The 13,260-nt window shown below is 48.6% G+C and overlaps 5 protein-coding genes across 5 annotated transcripts; 3 read left to right on the forward strand and 2 right to left on the reverse strand.

The window, feature by feature from the left end:
- The first annotated feature begins 363 nt into the window (after nucleotides 1-363).
- Nucleotides 364-3,214, forward strand: LOC6591063 (probable ATP-dependent RNA helicase DDX27). The gene is made up of 5 exons (XM_002015658.2): nucleotides 364-475; nucleotides 556-1,380; nucleotides 1,587-2,319; nucleotides 2,377-2,929; nucleotides 2,992-3,214. The coding sequence occupies exons 1-5, from the start codon at nucleotides 383-385 to the stop codon at nucleotides 3,143-3,145; spliced, it is 2,358 nt and encodes a 785-aa protein (XP_002015694.1). The 5' UTR covers nucleotides 364-382; the 3' UTR covers nucleotides 3,146-3,214.
- Nucleotides 3,215-4,976: 1,762 nt separating this feature from the next.
- LOC6591065 lies at nucleotides 4,977-6,865 on the reverse strand. The gene is made up of 3 exons (XM_026985935.1): nucleotides 5,729-6,865; nucleotides 5,113-5,662; nucleotides 4,977-5,044 (listed from the first exon to the last, which is right to left on the reverse strand). The coding sequence occupies exons 1-2, from the start codon at nucleotides 6,421-6,423 to the stop codon at nucleotides 5,599-5,601; spliced, it is 759 nt and encodes a 252-aa protein (XP_026841736.1). The 5' UTR covers nucleotides 6,424-6,865; the 3' UTR covers nucleotides 4,977-5,044; nucleotides 5,113-5,598.
- On the forward strand, nucleotides 4,999-8,705 carry LOC6591067 (ankyrin repeat, SAM and basic leucine zipper domain-containing protein 1). Its single transcript, XM_026985934.1, has 6 exons — nucleotides 4,999-5,055; nucleotides 6,872-6,962; nucleotides 7,027-7,913; nucleotides 7,969-8,031; nucleotides 8,099-8,294; nucleotides 8,359-8,705. The coding sequence occupies exons 2-6, from the start codon at nucleotides 6,879-6,881 to the stop codon at nucleotides 8,518-8,520; spliced, it is 1,392 nt and encodes a 463-aa protein (XP_026841735.1). The 5' UTR covers nucleotides 4,999-5,055; nucleotides 6,872-6,878; the 3' UTR covers nucleotides 8,521-8,705.
- A 351-nt stretch (nucleotides 8,706-9,056) lies between these two features.
- On the forward strand, nucleotides 9,057-11,328 carry LOC6591068 (DNA mismatch repair protein Mlh1). The gene is made up of 2 exons (XM_002015662.2): nucleotides 9,057-9,984; nucleotides 10,041-11,328. Exons 1-2 carry the CDS (start codon nucleotides 9,168-9,170, stop codon nucleotides 11,249-11,251), a joined length of 2,028 nt encoding a protein of 675 aa, XP_002015698.1. The 5' UTR covers nucleotides 9,057-9,167; the 3' UTR covers nucleotides 11,252-11,328.
- Nucleotides 11,266-12,274, reverse strand: LOC6591079 (succinate dehydrogenase assembly factor 2-A, mitochondrial). Its single transcript, XM_002015663.2, has 3 exons — nucleotides 12,061-12,274; nucleotides 11,805-11,995; nucleotides 11,266-11,728 (listed from the first exon to the last, which is right to left on the reverse strand). The coding sequence occupies exons 1-3, from the start codon at nucleotides 12,076-12,078 to the stop codon at nucleotides 11,455-11,457; spliced, it is 483 nt and encodes a 160-aa protein (XP_002015699.1). The 5' UTR covers nucleotides 12,079-12,274; the 3' UTR covers nucleotides 11,266-11,454.
- Nucleotides 12,275-13,260: the final 986 nt, after the last annotated feature.

Below are 13,260 nucleotides of genomic sequence, written 5' to 3' on the forward strand. Positions count from 1 at the left end.
AACAAATGGTAAACAGCTGAGCGCCAGGGCAGTAGGAACGAAGACTGACTTCAGTCTTATTTGTTTGACCTTTTTCGCTAAAGCCCTTTTTAGACACAATCTAATAAAAGGGATACAAAAAATAAACCAGTCAAGTAGAAAATTGATTAATTAATCGGATAAAATTATGTGGTCATGGCTAAATGTTCTATATAGCTGAGAATATTTCACGGAAGATCAAAAACGAATATGTTAAATATATCTGGAGTTCGTCAGTATATTTACGGTTTATTTTGAAAATGAGACGGTATATTTCGGTATATTTCTGAGGGTCATACTGGTTGTGAATTATAAACACGCGGTTCTGAAATTTTTCAGAATTTTAAAATTTTTTTGGTCCAAAATGGGTGCAACTAAGAATTTAGACCTGATTGGCACCATTGAAGATGATGCCGAGGTGGAGAATCTATCCGAGGACTCTGATGCCGAAGTGGAGGTGAGAAAACACGATATATTTTATCCCTGAATGAAAACTGAGACACTCCACAACCTTCTCTCACCCGTCGGCGCTCACAGTATCAACCCACAAAATTGCGACACAAGAAGGTAACAGAGTTCGAGAAGGGTTTCGAGTTTGTGGGCTCCGTTAAGGAGTACAACCAGGACACCTGGGACGATCTGATGAAGTATGTCAAGAGGAAGGCACGCACAAAGACAGATGACAAGATTGCAGCCCGTCTGCAGAAACGTGGTGGAGCCGAGGCGGTGGTCGCCGAGCAAAGTGATGAGGACGAAATAGACCTTTCTGAGGATGAGCTCCAGCACGACAATCTGCGTTTGCGGGAAAAGAAGCAAACCAAGAGCAAGAAGAAGAAAAAGGCCGAAGAAGAAGATGAGGATGAGGGTGAAAAAATGCAATTTGACGACACTGTGGAGGGCAACGAGCAAATCACCTCCTTCTATCAAATGAATCTTTCGCGTCCCCTCATGAGGGCCATCGGAGTACTGGGCTACATCTACCCCACGCCCATCCAGGCCTCAACGATACCGATTGCCCTCTTGGGCCGGGACATCTGTGGCTGTGCTGCCACTGGTACGGGCAAGACGGCAGCCTATATGTTGCCCACACTGGAGCGTCTGCTGTATCGGCCACTCAATAACAAGGCCATCACCCGTGTCCTGGTTCTGGTGCCCACCCGTGAGCTGGGTGCCCAGGTCTATCAGGTGACGAAACAGCTCTGCCAATTCACAAGCATTGATGTGGGATTGGCCATTGGGGGCCTAGATGTGAAGGCACAGGAGGCTGTGCTGCGTCAGAATCCAGATATTGTGATAGCCACTCCTGGACGTCTTATAGATCACATCAAAAACACGCCCAGCTTTACCCTGGACTCCATTGAGGTGAGCTTATCCCCAGATATTCGATTGATCTTTCTTACTATTACTATGATGAATGTCCATCCTTGCGCTCTGAGCTCAACCCTGGGCAAAGCGGATAGCCTTGGTACTTGCAACTGCGCGGCAGATGCAAGCTGATCAGAGAGAGATTTAAATGAATATTCCCCATTTATAGTCAACGTCTAATTAGGTTTATTCTTGATTTACAGGTTCTCATCCTGGACGAAGCTGACCGAATGCTGGACGAATATTTCGCAGAGCAAATGAAGGAGATCATCAATTCCTGTTGTAAGACGCGCCAGACCATGCTTTTTTCGGCCACGATGAGCGAGCAGGTCAAGGATTTGGCTGCCGTCTCGCTAGACAAGCCTGTCAAGGTCTTTGTAAACAACAATCAACAGGTGGCCTTTAATCTGCGGCAGGAATTCATACGCATACGCGAGGACAAGGAGGGAGATCGCGAGCCCATTTTGGCCAGCTTAATTTGTCGCACATTCCACGATCATTGCATGGTTTTTGTGCAGACCAAGAAGCAGGCCCATCGCTTGCACATCCTGTTGGGTCTGCTGGGCATAAGGGCCGGTGAGCTCCATGGAAATCTGACCCAGCAACAGCGTTTGGAATCACTCAAGAAATTCAAGGAAGAGCAGATCGATGTCTTGATCGCCACAGATGTGGCAGCTCGTGGTCTGGACATTGTGGGTGTGAAGACAGTCATTAACTTTGTGATGCCCATTACGACAGAGCATTATATCCATCGTGTGGGCCGTACAGCGCGTGCCGGTCGTGCCGGTATCTCCGTCTCGTTGGCTGGTGAAAAGGAACGCAAGATTGTCAAAGATATTATCAAGAATGCCGAGAGCACCATTAAGAATCGCATTATTCCACCAGAGATTATTGAGAAGTATCGCAAGAAGCTGACTGCCCTGGAGCCAGAGATTCGTGAGTTCAAAAATCCAGTTATGATTTACCCTTAGACCCATCATTGATTCCATTCAGAAAACATTCTCGACGAGGAGCAGGCCGAGCGTCAGCTCGCCAAGACAGAGCAGCAACTGTCCAAAACCGAGCGTAAGCTCTTGGGCCAGACAAACGACAAACGCGGCTGGTTCCAAACAAAGCAGCAGCGTGAGGATGAAAAGAACCGACTCGCACTGACCCCAAGTGACGAGGGCAAGACAGCTGGCGGCAAGGGCAAGGGTCACGGCCCGAACGCTGGTAAACGCAAGCGACCCGAATACGGCGGTGATGGTGAAGATGGACCGCCTGTCAAGGAGCTGGATGCCAAGCGCCACAAGAAAAAAAAAGAGGAGCCGAGGAAAAAGACGCCTGAGCAGATGGCTAAGGAGCGGGCCATGAAAGAAATCGAGAAGGTGTCGCTGGTGCGGGCCAAAATGTCCAAGCTCCGCAAGCGCCCTGGGAAGCTAGGGGCAACTGAACCTACCAGATACGGGTCCAATGCGGCGTCCAATCAACCTAAGCGGCGCGGCCCTCAATCGGCATTCACCAACGATTTGACCGATGTCAGTCGGGGTGGGGCATTGCGATTGAGGTAAGCACATATATAATTGCATTTAAAGATAATTCCATTAACGCATTTACCTTCAAAACCAGATCCGAGGCTAACCGCCACAAGAAGATGACAAAGATTGCGGCCACGAAGAAGGTCAGCACCGTGAAGCTGACAAACAAGGCGGGCAAAAACAAGTTCAACAAGGGAAAAAGCTTTGGCGGACCTCGCTTCCAAAAGAAGGATAAAAAGAAATAGTTATACGCTTACCTTATCAAAGCGAATACACAAATTAATCTAAGCTGTCTTAGATTGTCTACAAAAGAACTCAATATTTTTCTTATGCTTTATGGTGGCACCGAACTGTTTTATTGAATTGGAAACCCTAATCTTGGCGTCCAGCTCTGCGTTCGACGAAATTATGTGCCTGTCCTCCTTGGCGCCCAAGCCTGCAGCAGCTGATATCTGTCGCTCTGCGCTGGAGCTGGGCAAGTAAGTCCGCCACATAGACAACAGCAGGATTAGCGCTCTTTGCCCGTGTCCTTGTACAACAATCTCTTACATTGAGTTTAAGGTGTGACAAGAATTATTATAATGATCCGATCTGATCCAGATTCGGCAATCTGGTAGATATGGTCAATGATTCTGGGTTTTCGGGTTGTGGATGCAACAGGGCGAAATTTTAAACACACTTGTAGCAGTGTGATACCACAGGAGTCTGGATACAATAGTTTGTTGCTCTAGGTATTATAGCCTTTGAGATATCAGCTAAGCGTTCATCGGGACGGATAGACAGACATAGCTATATCGACTCGGATATTGATGCAGATCAAGAATGTATATAAGTTATCCACCACAAAACTAATATATTTCTTAGCTCTTCGGGTGCTGGGTGTAAAAACTTGACTGGTTGTCAAAATCAGAAATCAACTCATTTGTTAACTTTTCTTTTCCACAGCATGCCCTGGCAATTATGTTGCTCCATACCATACAATATAGTAGAGAGCGTAGACTCAAAGTGTTATAAGTATTTTTAATTTTATTTGAAATTTGAAAAAAAAAAATAAAAAAAATTTTTAGTATTACAAATTTGTAGTCTGCGAAAAATGTGGAAAATGAATTTGTACTCTGTGCTGTGCGCTTTTTGCCTCCTGTTTGTTGTAAGTACTGAAGTCGCTATTATTTTTATTTCTGATGAACACTCTACAACACGAACAATCCCAGATGATCCATCGACGACATGCCATACTAGCAGTGCCGATCCACAGTGTGCAGGGTCCTCGAAGCTCGAACGAATCGTCGCTGCAGGAGCCCCACGTTGATTCTGAGCATCCAAAGATAGTCGAGTCTATCATAAACCCTAGACAGGCACAAGCATTGGGGTCCGGTTCGAACATGGGACTGTCTACGGGCCTTGGCAGCAAATTCTCTTCGAAAGTGAGAAAAAATTCACCGATGATGATCAGTGAGCAGCGAGAGGCCAGCGGTAAGCAACGGCGACTCCGAGCTATAGAAGATCTTTTCGCTCGAACAACGACGCGGCCCAAGGAGCTAACCATACCACTAGCACGCGGGATTGTGGACAGCATGGGCAGGCGAAAGAGCAACTATTGGACTGTCACCTACGGCGGTGTGTGGAGGGACACGCGTCTCGTCGACACTTACCAGAGACGAGCCCCCCGTATCCACTTGGCGTCGAATCCACTCGTAAACTACTATCCCGACGACAAGAGACTCGCTACCGTGTGCAAGGATAAATCGACTTTAATAAGTCTTAGGGGACTTATCACGTTAAACTGGACAACCGAACGTATATACAGCAAGGTCTTCGTTCACAGGAAAATGCACGTTTCGAGGGATTGGGCGTCAGGCATGTTAGACTTGTTTTGCCACGTGCCAAGGAAAGAACATGCAGGATATTTGAGAAGAGAGACCACAGTCCTAGCACATTTGAGATGCACCACACTTGCCTTTCACAGGATGTCAGACATGATTCCAGGGTACAATCTCATGAATTGGTGATACCACATGAGTCTGGATACAATAGTTTGTTGCAGATGAATAATGTATGTATATTAGTTATCCACCACAAAACTAATATATTCCTTAACTCTTCGAGTCCCAGCAATCGGAGAGCAGGGCGGCCGATATGCAAAGCTGTAGAAATGGTGAGTAGGATATTGTTAGTTTAAGAATTTGGGCAGATATCGTGTCTTTCCACTCACCTTGTTAATGGGACACTGAAACTCTCCTGGCCGCTTGCAGCAGTCGGCCTCAACGTGGACATTGCGACAGTTTTCACAGGTGGTACCATCGCAGACCAGAGCCTTGTCGCTGCCCTCGGCTGTCAGCTGAACTGATCCGCCGGGCGATCCTTTCGTCACAGCGCCAGAAGACGGATATACAATCGTTGTTCATGTCACTACTCCCGCCACTTAAAATTATCTGGCCGGACACACGCTGTAGTTCTCCTTGTCCTCCAGTAGCATCAGATGCTTGGGGCACGAGCAGACGTCGTGAGTACTGCGTGTCACACCCCGCTGGCTATGCAGATGTGGGAACACTTTGTGCGACTGTGAAGACAATTGTGATTGCGCAGCACTTTCGCACCCGATGTCCACACGGCACTGATGTCGGTGAACTGCGACAGACGCTGCAGCTCCGCAGAACGACGTTCTCCGTTGACAGTGATCCGCTCCATTCCGGTCTTGTCATCCAGCCAGTACACAAATCCCCCCAAGGCGGCATTGTTGTTCACCGGAAACAAGGGTTTTCCTGTAGAGAGGGAACAGGAGATTAAACATGTATCCAGAGGGTCGGGTCCCCATATTGGTTGCTTACTTGTTCTTTCCTTTAAGGTCTATCACATCGATTCGCTTGCCATGGGCATAGTAGATCTTATCGGACTCATTGCCATCGACTCGGGCCTGAGTGGTGGCCTGATGGCTGCCGACATCTGTCGAGAGGAGCAGACGCCTCGCCTTCATGGCAAGCACGTCAATGTTGCGAGGCTTCTGCGAGTTCGCCAAAGAAGACAAAAGAGGAAACTTTTTAGAACACAGCTGAATAGGCGAGAGAGCTTCACTTGGGCACGGATATTCTTGCCGGACAGCGGCAGCGGCATATTCAGGCAGTCTGTCGTAGCTGTGGGGGATGCAGGGCACGTTCTTGGCGAGGCTGCGGCTCTGGCCAGTCTGGATCAATGTCTCCTGTGCTCCAGTCGCTCCATTACACGTAGTCCTAGTTGCCAACCAGTGTCCGACGCTTCTTGCCATCCAGTAGAGGCGTCTCGTCTCTTGGTCGAATATAAGCTCCGGGCCATGATTGCTTGCAGCTCGGATTCGTCCATCGTGACGCGGCGTATGGAGTCCGAGGCGACTCTGTAGATGTACATGTAGTCGCGACGCGTCTCGAGGACCAGGGAACGCGGCTTCTCCACCCCCTTCCACAAGAGCACGCGCCGGCTGCTGCCATCCAAGCGGGTGATCTCGATGAGACGAGCCTCCGCATCGGACCGACGCGAGAACAGCTCCCATTTCCCACGTCTTTCCTTCGCACCAGACGCCAGAATCCTGAAGATGCCGGTGTCCCGACGCCAACCAGTAAAGGCGTCTCGTCTCCTGGTCGAATCTGAGCTCCCGGCGTATGGAGTCCGAGGGGAGGGGGGCGACCTCTGTCCGGCTGTCCACTCCTTCCAGGATGCGCGCCCTCGGCGTTGTCCACTCTGCACAGGAATTTTCCTTTGAAACCAGCTGTTCGGCTGCACCAGCACCCCCTCGGCACCACGACACCCCTCTGGCCAACGGCCTGCAAACGGCGTCCTAAAGTACCATCAAAAAACAATTGCAGCTCTGGTCACGTTAACCAGCTGTTTCTGGCAGTGCTGGTGGTGTGACCAGAGGATGCCAGTCAGTGTGACCGAATTGAGCCTGTGCCTTTTTTATAAATAATATAAATAATAATAAATAACGCCCTAAAATTTAGCAAAATAATGAGTAATAATATGGGGTATGGCCCGCCACCTTCCGATTCTGACTCGGACAGCTGCTACGATGGCTTCTACTTTTCGGATAAGGTAATTTTCCTGGAATGTTATGGCCACGAGGATTTTTTGGGTTTCAATGTCTTGTTTTGTGCAGGTTAAGAAAAGTCCAAAGCCACAGCCGACTGTGGAACCGGATCGGAAGCTCTACGAAGCCGTACTTGAGGGGGACGTAAAGGCCGTGATCAAGGAAATTGATTCCCTGCGGTTCAACGTGAACGACCCGATCCGCTGGGGACGGACGATGTTGATGTTCGCCTGCCGCGAGGGTCACTACGATTTGGCCGCGTACTTGCTGGAGAAGCGGTCGGCCAGCGCCAACAAGCAGGTGGAAACTCAGACGCCATTGATGGAGGCCTGCGACTGTGAGAAGAACGATCCGTACTTGGTAGAGAAGCTGGTCCGTCTGCTGCTCCAACATGGGGCAGCCATCAATGTGTCCAACAAATGCGGGATGACTCCGTTAATGTTTGCCTGTCGCAACGGCTACACCAGTGTCGTCCGCCTGATAGTCAAAGACGCCAGCTTGAACGCTGTGGACCACGTTGGCTGCACAGCGCTTTTTCATGCCATCGAGAAGAACCGCGCGGATATTGTCAAGCTTCTGGTGGAAGCGGGCGTAAATGCCATGATACCCAACGGTAAGGGCTACACTCCCACACAGGCGGCCGAGTCTTATGGTTATTATGATCTGCTGGAACTATTGCCACGGACTGAAGAAACGTACTCGGTGCCATTGCACTTTCTGTGCTACCACACGCTAAGGGACCACATTCCACGCATCTTTCTGAAGACCGAGTGCCCGGAGTACTTCCAGGAGCTGAAAAGCATCCTACAATCCATCGATATGCAGGATCAGCTGCACCATTTCGCCATTTCGCGTACTTCCCTGGCCGAATTCCTAGTGATGGATGATCAAGCGCTCAAGAAAGTGGGCATCCCCTTTCCTGTGCAACGTAACAAGATTCTGAAGGGCATCTTGGAGTGAGTGCATGTCTGAAAAATTTAATTGAATCTGTATCATCATCATCGCTTGCAGCTTTCACCTCCACCATTGGTCCTACAAGTCAATAGCTCGAGTGAAGATGGATGGAATGGACAAGTGGGTGCCCACACAAAGATTCCTTCCCATTGACTGTGAAATGAACGCAATGATTCTTGCCTTTCAGCTTCTATGATATTCTCATGATCACCGCCAGCCATATGCAACAGTTGGTCATCATCCAGGCTTCCCTGGACTTTGTCAAGAAGAACCTAAATGCCGGGGTGCTGGGTAAAACCTCGACGATGCAATTGGCCAGCCTTAAGACCAATATTATGGCATATCGCAAATCGGTCGACGACTTAACCAAGACCGTTAAATATGTAAGCGCTAGCTGTATGCAACTGGGATTCCTGCACTAAACTAATCTCTTTCCTCCGTTCGCAGCTTGGTTCGTTCAGTCCTGCGAAGAATCCGCTCCACATCGACTATAACGATATTCTCGCCGTGCGAAAGCGCACAACGGTGCGACGCTACTTCAAGTACACAACCATTATACTGGGCATCTCAGTATTAATCTGCCTCAAATCCAAGTGGTTTGGATTGTAGATTCCATTCCATTTCCGCTTTGCAGTACAAACCACATTGATCCTCAAAGAATTTAGAAAATTCGCTTGTGTTCGCTCAAATCAAAATAGTTCTAGGCTAAGAAGTACGAAATCAACCAAGTGTTATATGAAGTTTATAAGTTTAAATGCGTTAATAATGAAATATAAAATTGTTTTGAAAATTGAGATTTAAATTCTTCTCATTAAGGCAGTATATAAAATATGTTGATTGCATCCCTATTCCTACTTGTTTTCATACAAATTTTTAAAATTTTCATGGCGAATTTCCGTGCAAAGGTGTAGTGTAAGAAGGAGTGGGCCAGCTGGCCTATTGAGGGGGCAGCGGGGATAAGCAACAGCAGCAGCAATAACAGCAATAAGCAATAACAGCAGCAGAGGAACAGCTGATGAGCAGCAACGGCAGTAGTAACAGCAGCTGCAACAGCAGTAGTAGCAGCAGCAGCAACAGCAGTAGTAACAGCAGCAGATCAACAGCGGACAGAGAAGAAGAGGAACCGATCGAAGCAGTGAAAAGGAGAGAACAGCAGCATACGACTCAAGCAGCGTGCGTGTGTTTGTGTTCTGGTAAAATTAAGTAAAACAAGGTAAACGGCAGACTGATCACGAATCTAATCTGGAACCTGGATAATGCAAGTGGATCTGGAGCCGGGTGTCATCCGAAAGCTTGACGAGGTGGTGGTGAATCGCATTGCCGCTGGCGAAATAATCCAGCGACCGGCCAACGCATTGAAGGAGCTGCTGGAGAATAGTTTGGACGCCAAATCGAGCCACATCCAGGTGCACGTGAAGTCTGGCGGCCTGACGCTGCTGCAGATCCAGGACAACGGCACCGGGATACGCAGAGAGGACTTGGAAATAGTCTGCGAACGCTTCACTACATCCAAGCTGGCCAAATTCGAGGATCTCTCCCAAATAGCTACTTTCGGCTTCCGCGGCGAGGCACTGGCGAGCATCAGTCATGTGGCCCACCTGACGATCCAAACCAAGACGGCCCAGGAGCGGTGCGGCTACAAGGCCATCTACGCCGATGGCCGGCTTCAGGGTCAGCCGAAGCCCTGTGCCGGTAACCAGGGCACCATCATCACCATCGAGGATTTGTTCTACAACATGTCGCAGCGACGGCAGGCACTCAAGTCTCCGGGTGACGAGTTCCAGAAGCTTTCCGATGTTCTGGCCAAGTACGCAGTACACAATCCTCAGGTGGGCTTCACCCTGCGCAAACAGGGCGAGCCGCAGCCTTCGCTGAAGACTCCTGTCGCCAGTTCGAGGTCGGAGAACATCAGAATCATCTATGGCGCCGGCATCTCCAAGGAGTTACTGCATTTCAGTCACAAGAATGAGGTGTTCAAGTTCGAGGTTGAGTGTCTGCTCACTCAAGTCAACTACTCGGCCAAGCGGAGCCAGATGCTGCTATTTATCAATCAGCGTCTCGTGGAGTCGCCGGGTGAGTAGCATCTTTCCCATTTCCTGGATATTCAAAGCTGATTCCCTCCCTTTCAGCCCTCAAGTGCGCCGTGGATGCAGTGTACGCCACTTATTTGCCGCGTGGCCATCATCCCTTTGTGTACATGAGCCTAAAGCTGCCGCCCCAGAATCTAGACGTGAATGTGCACCCCACCAAGCATGAGGTGCATTTCCTCTACCAGGACGAGATCGTCGAGCGCCTGAAGGAGCAGGTGGAGATCCAACTTTTGGGCAGCAATACTACCAGAACCTTCTACAAGCAGCTCAAGTTGCCCGGAGCCTCAGATCTGGACGAAACGCAGCCGGTGGACAAGAGCCAGCGCATCTATCCCAAGCAACTCATTCGCACCGATTCCAGTGAACAAAAGATGGACAAGTTCCTGGCCGATATCAAAAAGAGTGACTCTGGTCTGTCCTCCACCTCCTCCGGCAACGATACAGCCGCCTTCCAGGAGAAGTCCAGCGAAACGAGTTGCTCACAGGAGGAGAGCTTCCGCCTTATAGCAGCACGCAAGGCGCGGGAGGTTCGCCTGAGCAGCGTCCTGGATATGCGACGGAGCGTGGAGCGACAGTGCAACGTTCAACTGAGGAGCATCCTCAAAAACCTGGTGTATGTGGGCTGTGTGGACGAGCGTCGGGCCCTGTTCCAGCACGAGACACGCCTCTATCTGTGCAACACCCGAGCCTTCAGCGAGGAGCTGTTCTACCAAAGATTGGTGTACGAGTTTCAGAACTGCTCCGAAATCAGTGTAATGCCGCCGCTATCGTTGCACGAGCTGTTAATGATTGCCCTGGACAGCGAAGCGGCTGGCTGGACGCCCGAGGATGGGGACAAGACCGAACTGGCCGCCAGCGCCGTCCAGATCCTCCAGCAAAAGGCCCCCATAATGAAGGAGTATTTCGGTCTACGCATATCGGAGGAGGGATTGGTCGAGTCGCTGCCCAGCCTGGTGGGCCGGCACAAGCCAAGTGCCACACATCTGCCCGTCTACTTGTTGCGCCTGGCCACCGAGGTTGACTGGGAGCAGGAGGCCAAGTGCTTCGAGTCCTTTTGCCGCGAGACAGCGCGTTTCTATGCTCAACAGGACTGGCACGATGATGAATCGTCGTGTCACCTGCCATGGCAAACGGAGCATGTGCTCTTTCCAGCTCTGAAAAAGTACCTAGTGCCCCCGGCTCGTCTCCGGCAACAGATCTATGAGCTCACCAATCTGCCCACGCTCTACAAGGTCTTCGAGAGGTGCTAGCATGAGATTATTGCTTAAGCTTCAAAGTATTGTTTTTTTAATCGACTGCATAAATAATTTATAGTCCTTACAGCTAAGAGGATTGGATTCGTTTGGAGGGGTCTGGTGGGGGGAAACCATGGACAAGGCAAGTCGCGTGTCAGCTTGCCAAGACCATGTTTTCCCCTGTCCTGTGTAGGAGCAGGACCATTACATGCCCCTCACTAAGTCAGATCCGGCTGACGAAAACGAGTGACACGCTCGGCGTTCTTCACGTGCTCCTTGAGAAGCTTCATGATCTCCGTGTTGTATTCCTCGGGCGTGGGCTTCACCTCGGTGGCCCAGTAGTATATGTCCCAGTCGTTGCTGACCCCATTTATCAACTGGTCATAGATGGCCGTCTGTTCGGCACTGAAGTCCTTCAAGTATTTGGCGGCAAAGGTGCTCAGAAGTAGATCGTTCTCCAGCATTCCACGCTTACGCGATTGATAGAGCAAACTATGAAGTGGATGGTCGAATTTAGAAGGGTGGGTAATCATTCCATTCATCGTATGAAGTGTTCTCCCCCACTCACCGCTGTTTGCGTGTCTCCAGGGGCTCGTTGGGACGCACCGGGTACTCCGGCAGCGGCAAGTAATCCGGATCCTCGTAGTCCACAATCACGTCGTCGCTAATGGGGGCCAGGAAGGGCGGCACCTGGCTGCTGGAGGCTGAGGCTTGGCGCTGCCAGGGCATAAAAATCCATCGGGAAATATTCAACGTCAGCTGCAATCGAAAATAGAAAATAGGCAAAATCTTATGCAATCGGCAATGCACTTCTTCCGCCTTACCTTCAATTGACGCAACATCTTGCAAAAAAAAAAAAACGTGAGCTGTATATTAACGTATATATTAGATTAACGAGTATTCTGTTATTATGTTTTTCAAACTTTTTGCCAAATTAGTTTTTTTTATAATTTTGAATAATCAAAACTACTTGACAAATGTCGCCAGCCCTCTGAGCAGATTTGGGGATACGAAAAATGGGGTGGAAAAGTTGGATAACTAATGCAGACAAGAAGGACAGACAGATTTAATGTTTTTATTATTTAATGTTTCTGGTGTAATTTTATGGTCTTAAACGATTTGAAATTAACCTAGGCGCGATTATTGCCATTCATTGCCCTTAAAAACCATCGGCTAAATATCGCACAGAAACGTGCGGTTTAGGAACATCCCAGATGAATGGTGGAATAACTGAAATTTTCGAAATGGCAAAACCATACCTCTTTTTCTTAACATACCTTGGCTTGCAAGGCTGTCCTCAAACGCGAGGTGAGGTTTTTACGAACCTTGCAATATGCTTTGGCTGTTTTTTCCTGTTGTTCTTACCCTTTCTACAGCCCATTCAAAATTACGCTCTCGCTTAAGACGTAAATGTAGAATAAATTACCGAACTTGAGATCCACATATTGAGCACCTCTAAAATCTCAAATAAAATTTTTGATAAATTTCAATAGCAGTTGACAACAGCTGCTCTCTCCCGCTCCTCTCTTGCGACGAACAAAAGAGTCGAGCGACGGTAAGTTTGACAGGGACGGGACTATTGACAGGGGTCTGGACAACAAGCAATCAGATGATTAATTATGGGATGCTGTTATGTTTTTGGCATAATTTATTTTTTTCCAACTTTCTTTGAAGTGGTCCTCCAACACGATTCTATATATCTTAACGATCTCAAAGATTTTTTAAAATCAGCAAAATGTTCAAAACATTCTACTCACACGAGACGGACGACCAGAAAAATAGGGTATACAAATGTCCATAACGGTCTTCAAATATAAGCAACGTAAGAAATGTCGTGAAATTCCATACTCACTTACGTTACATTTCACCAAAGACTATACAATACTGTATTGTATAGTATTGTATTGTATAGTCTTTGATTTCACACTACTTACGTTTTATGTTTTGACCTTTTTTGGTCAAACCTTATTTCATCATGGACGATTAACCCATTGTCGACCAGTGTGTGTAAAATACACCACGAA

The sequence above is a fragment of the Drosophila persimilis genome, unplaced genomic scaffold (genome assembly GCF_003286085.1).
Source record: "Drosophila persimilis strain 14011-0111.01,24,50 unplaced genomic scaffold, DperRS2 tig00000002-arrow-pilon, whole genome shotgun sequence".
Lineage (NCBI taxonomy): Eukaryota > Metazoa > Arthropoda > Insecta > Diptera > Drosophilidae > Drosophila > Drosophila persimilis.

Bases quoted from the DNA above. Each gene is read 5' to 3' on its own strand.
- LOC6591063 (XM_002015658.2), top strand. From the start codon at position 383: ATGGGTGCAACTAAGAATTTAGACCTGATTGGCACCATTGAAGATGAT. The intron at 1,381-1,586 runs GTGAGCTTATCC...CTTGATTTACAG, and splicing joins TTACCCTGGACTCCATTGAG to GTTCTCATCCTGGACGAAGC. The intron at 2,320-2,376 runs GTGAGTTCAAAA...GATTCCATTCAG, and splicing joins TGCCCTGGAGCCAGAGATTC to AAAACATTCTCGACGAGGAG.
- LOC6591065 (XM_026985935.1), bottom strand. From the start codon at position 6,423: ATGGGAGCTGTTCTCGCGTCGGTCCGATGCGGAGGCTCGTCTCATCGA. The intron at 5,663-5,728 runs GTAAGCAACCAA...CCCTCTCTACAG, and splicing joins GACCTTAAAGGAAAGAACAA to GAAAACCCTTGTTTCCGGTG.
- LOC6591067 (XM_026985934.1), top strand. From the start codon at position 6,879: ATGAGTAATAATATGGGGTATGGCCCGCCACCTTCCGATTCTGACTCG. The intron at 7,914-7,968 runs GTGAGTGCATGT...CATCGCTTGCAG, and splicing joins ATTCTGAAGGGCATCTTGGA to CTTTCACCTCCACCATTGGT. The intron at 8,032-8,098 runs GTGGGTGCCCAC...CTTGCCTTTCAG, and splicing joins AAGATGGATGGAATGGACAA to CTTCTATGATATTCTCATGA.
- LOC6591068 (XM_002015662.2), top strand. From the start codon at position 9,168: ATGCAAGTGGATCTGGAGCCGGGTGTCATCCGAAAGCTTGACGAGGTG. The intron at 9,985-10,040 runs GTGAGTAGCATC...CCTCCCTTTCAG, and splicing joins GCGTCTCGTGGAGTCGCCGG to CCCTCAAGTGCGCCGTGGAT.
- LOC6591079 (XM_002015663.2), bottom strand. The intron at 11,729-11,804 runs GTGAGTGGGGGA...TCCACTTCATAG, and splicing joins CTGGAGACACGCAAACAGCG to TTTGCTCTATCAATCGCGTA.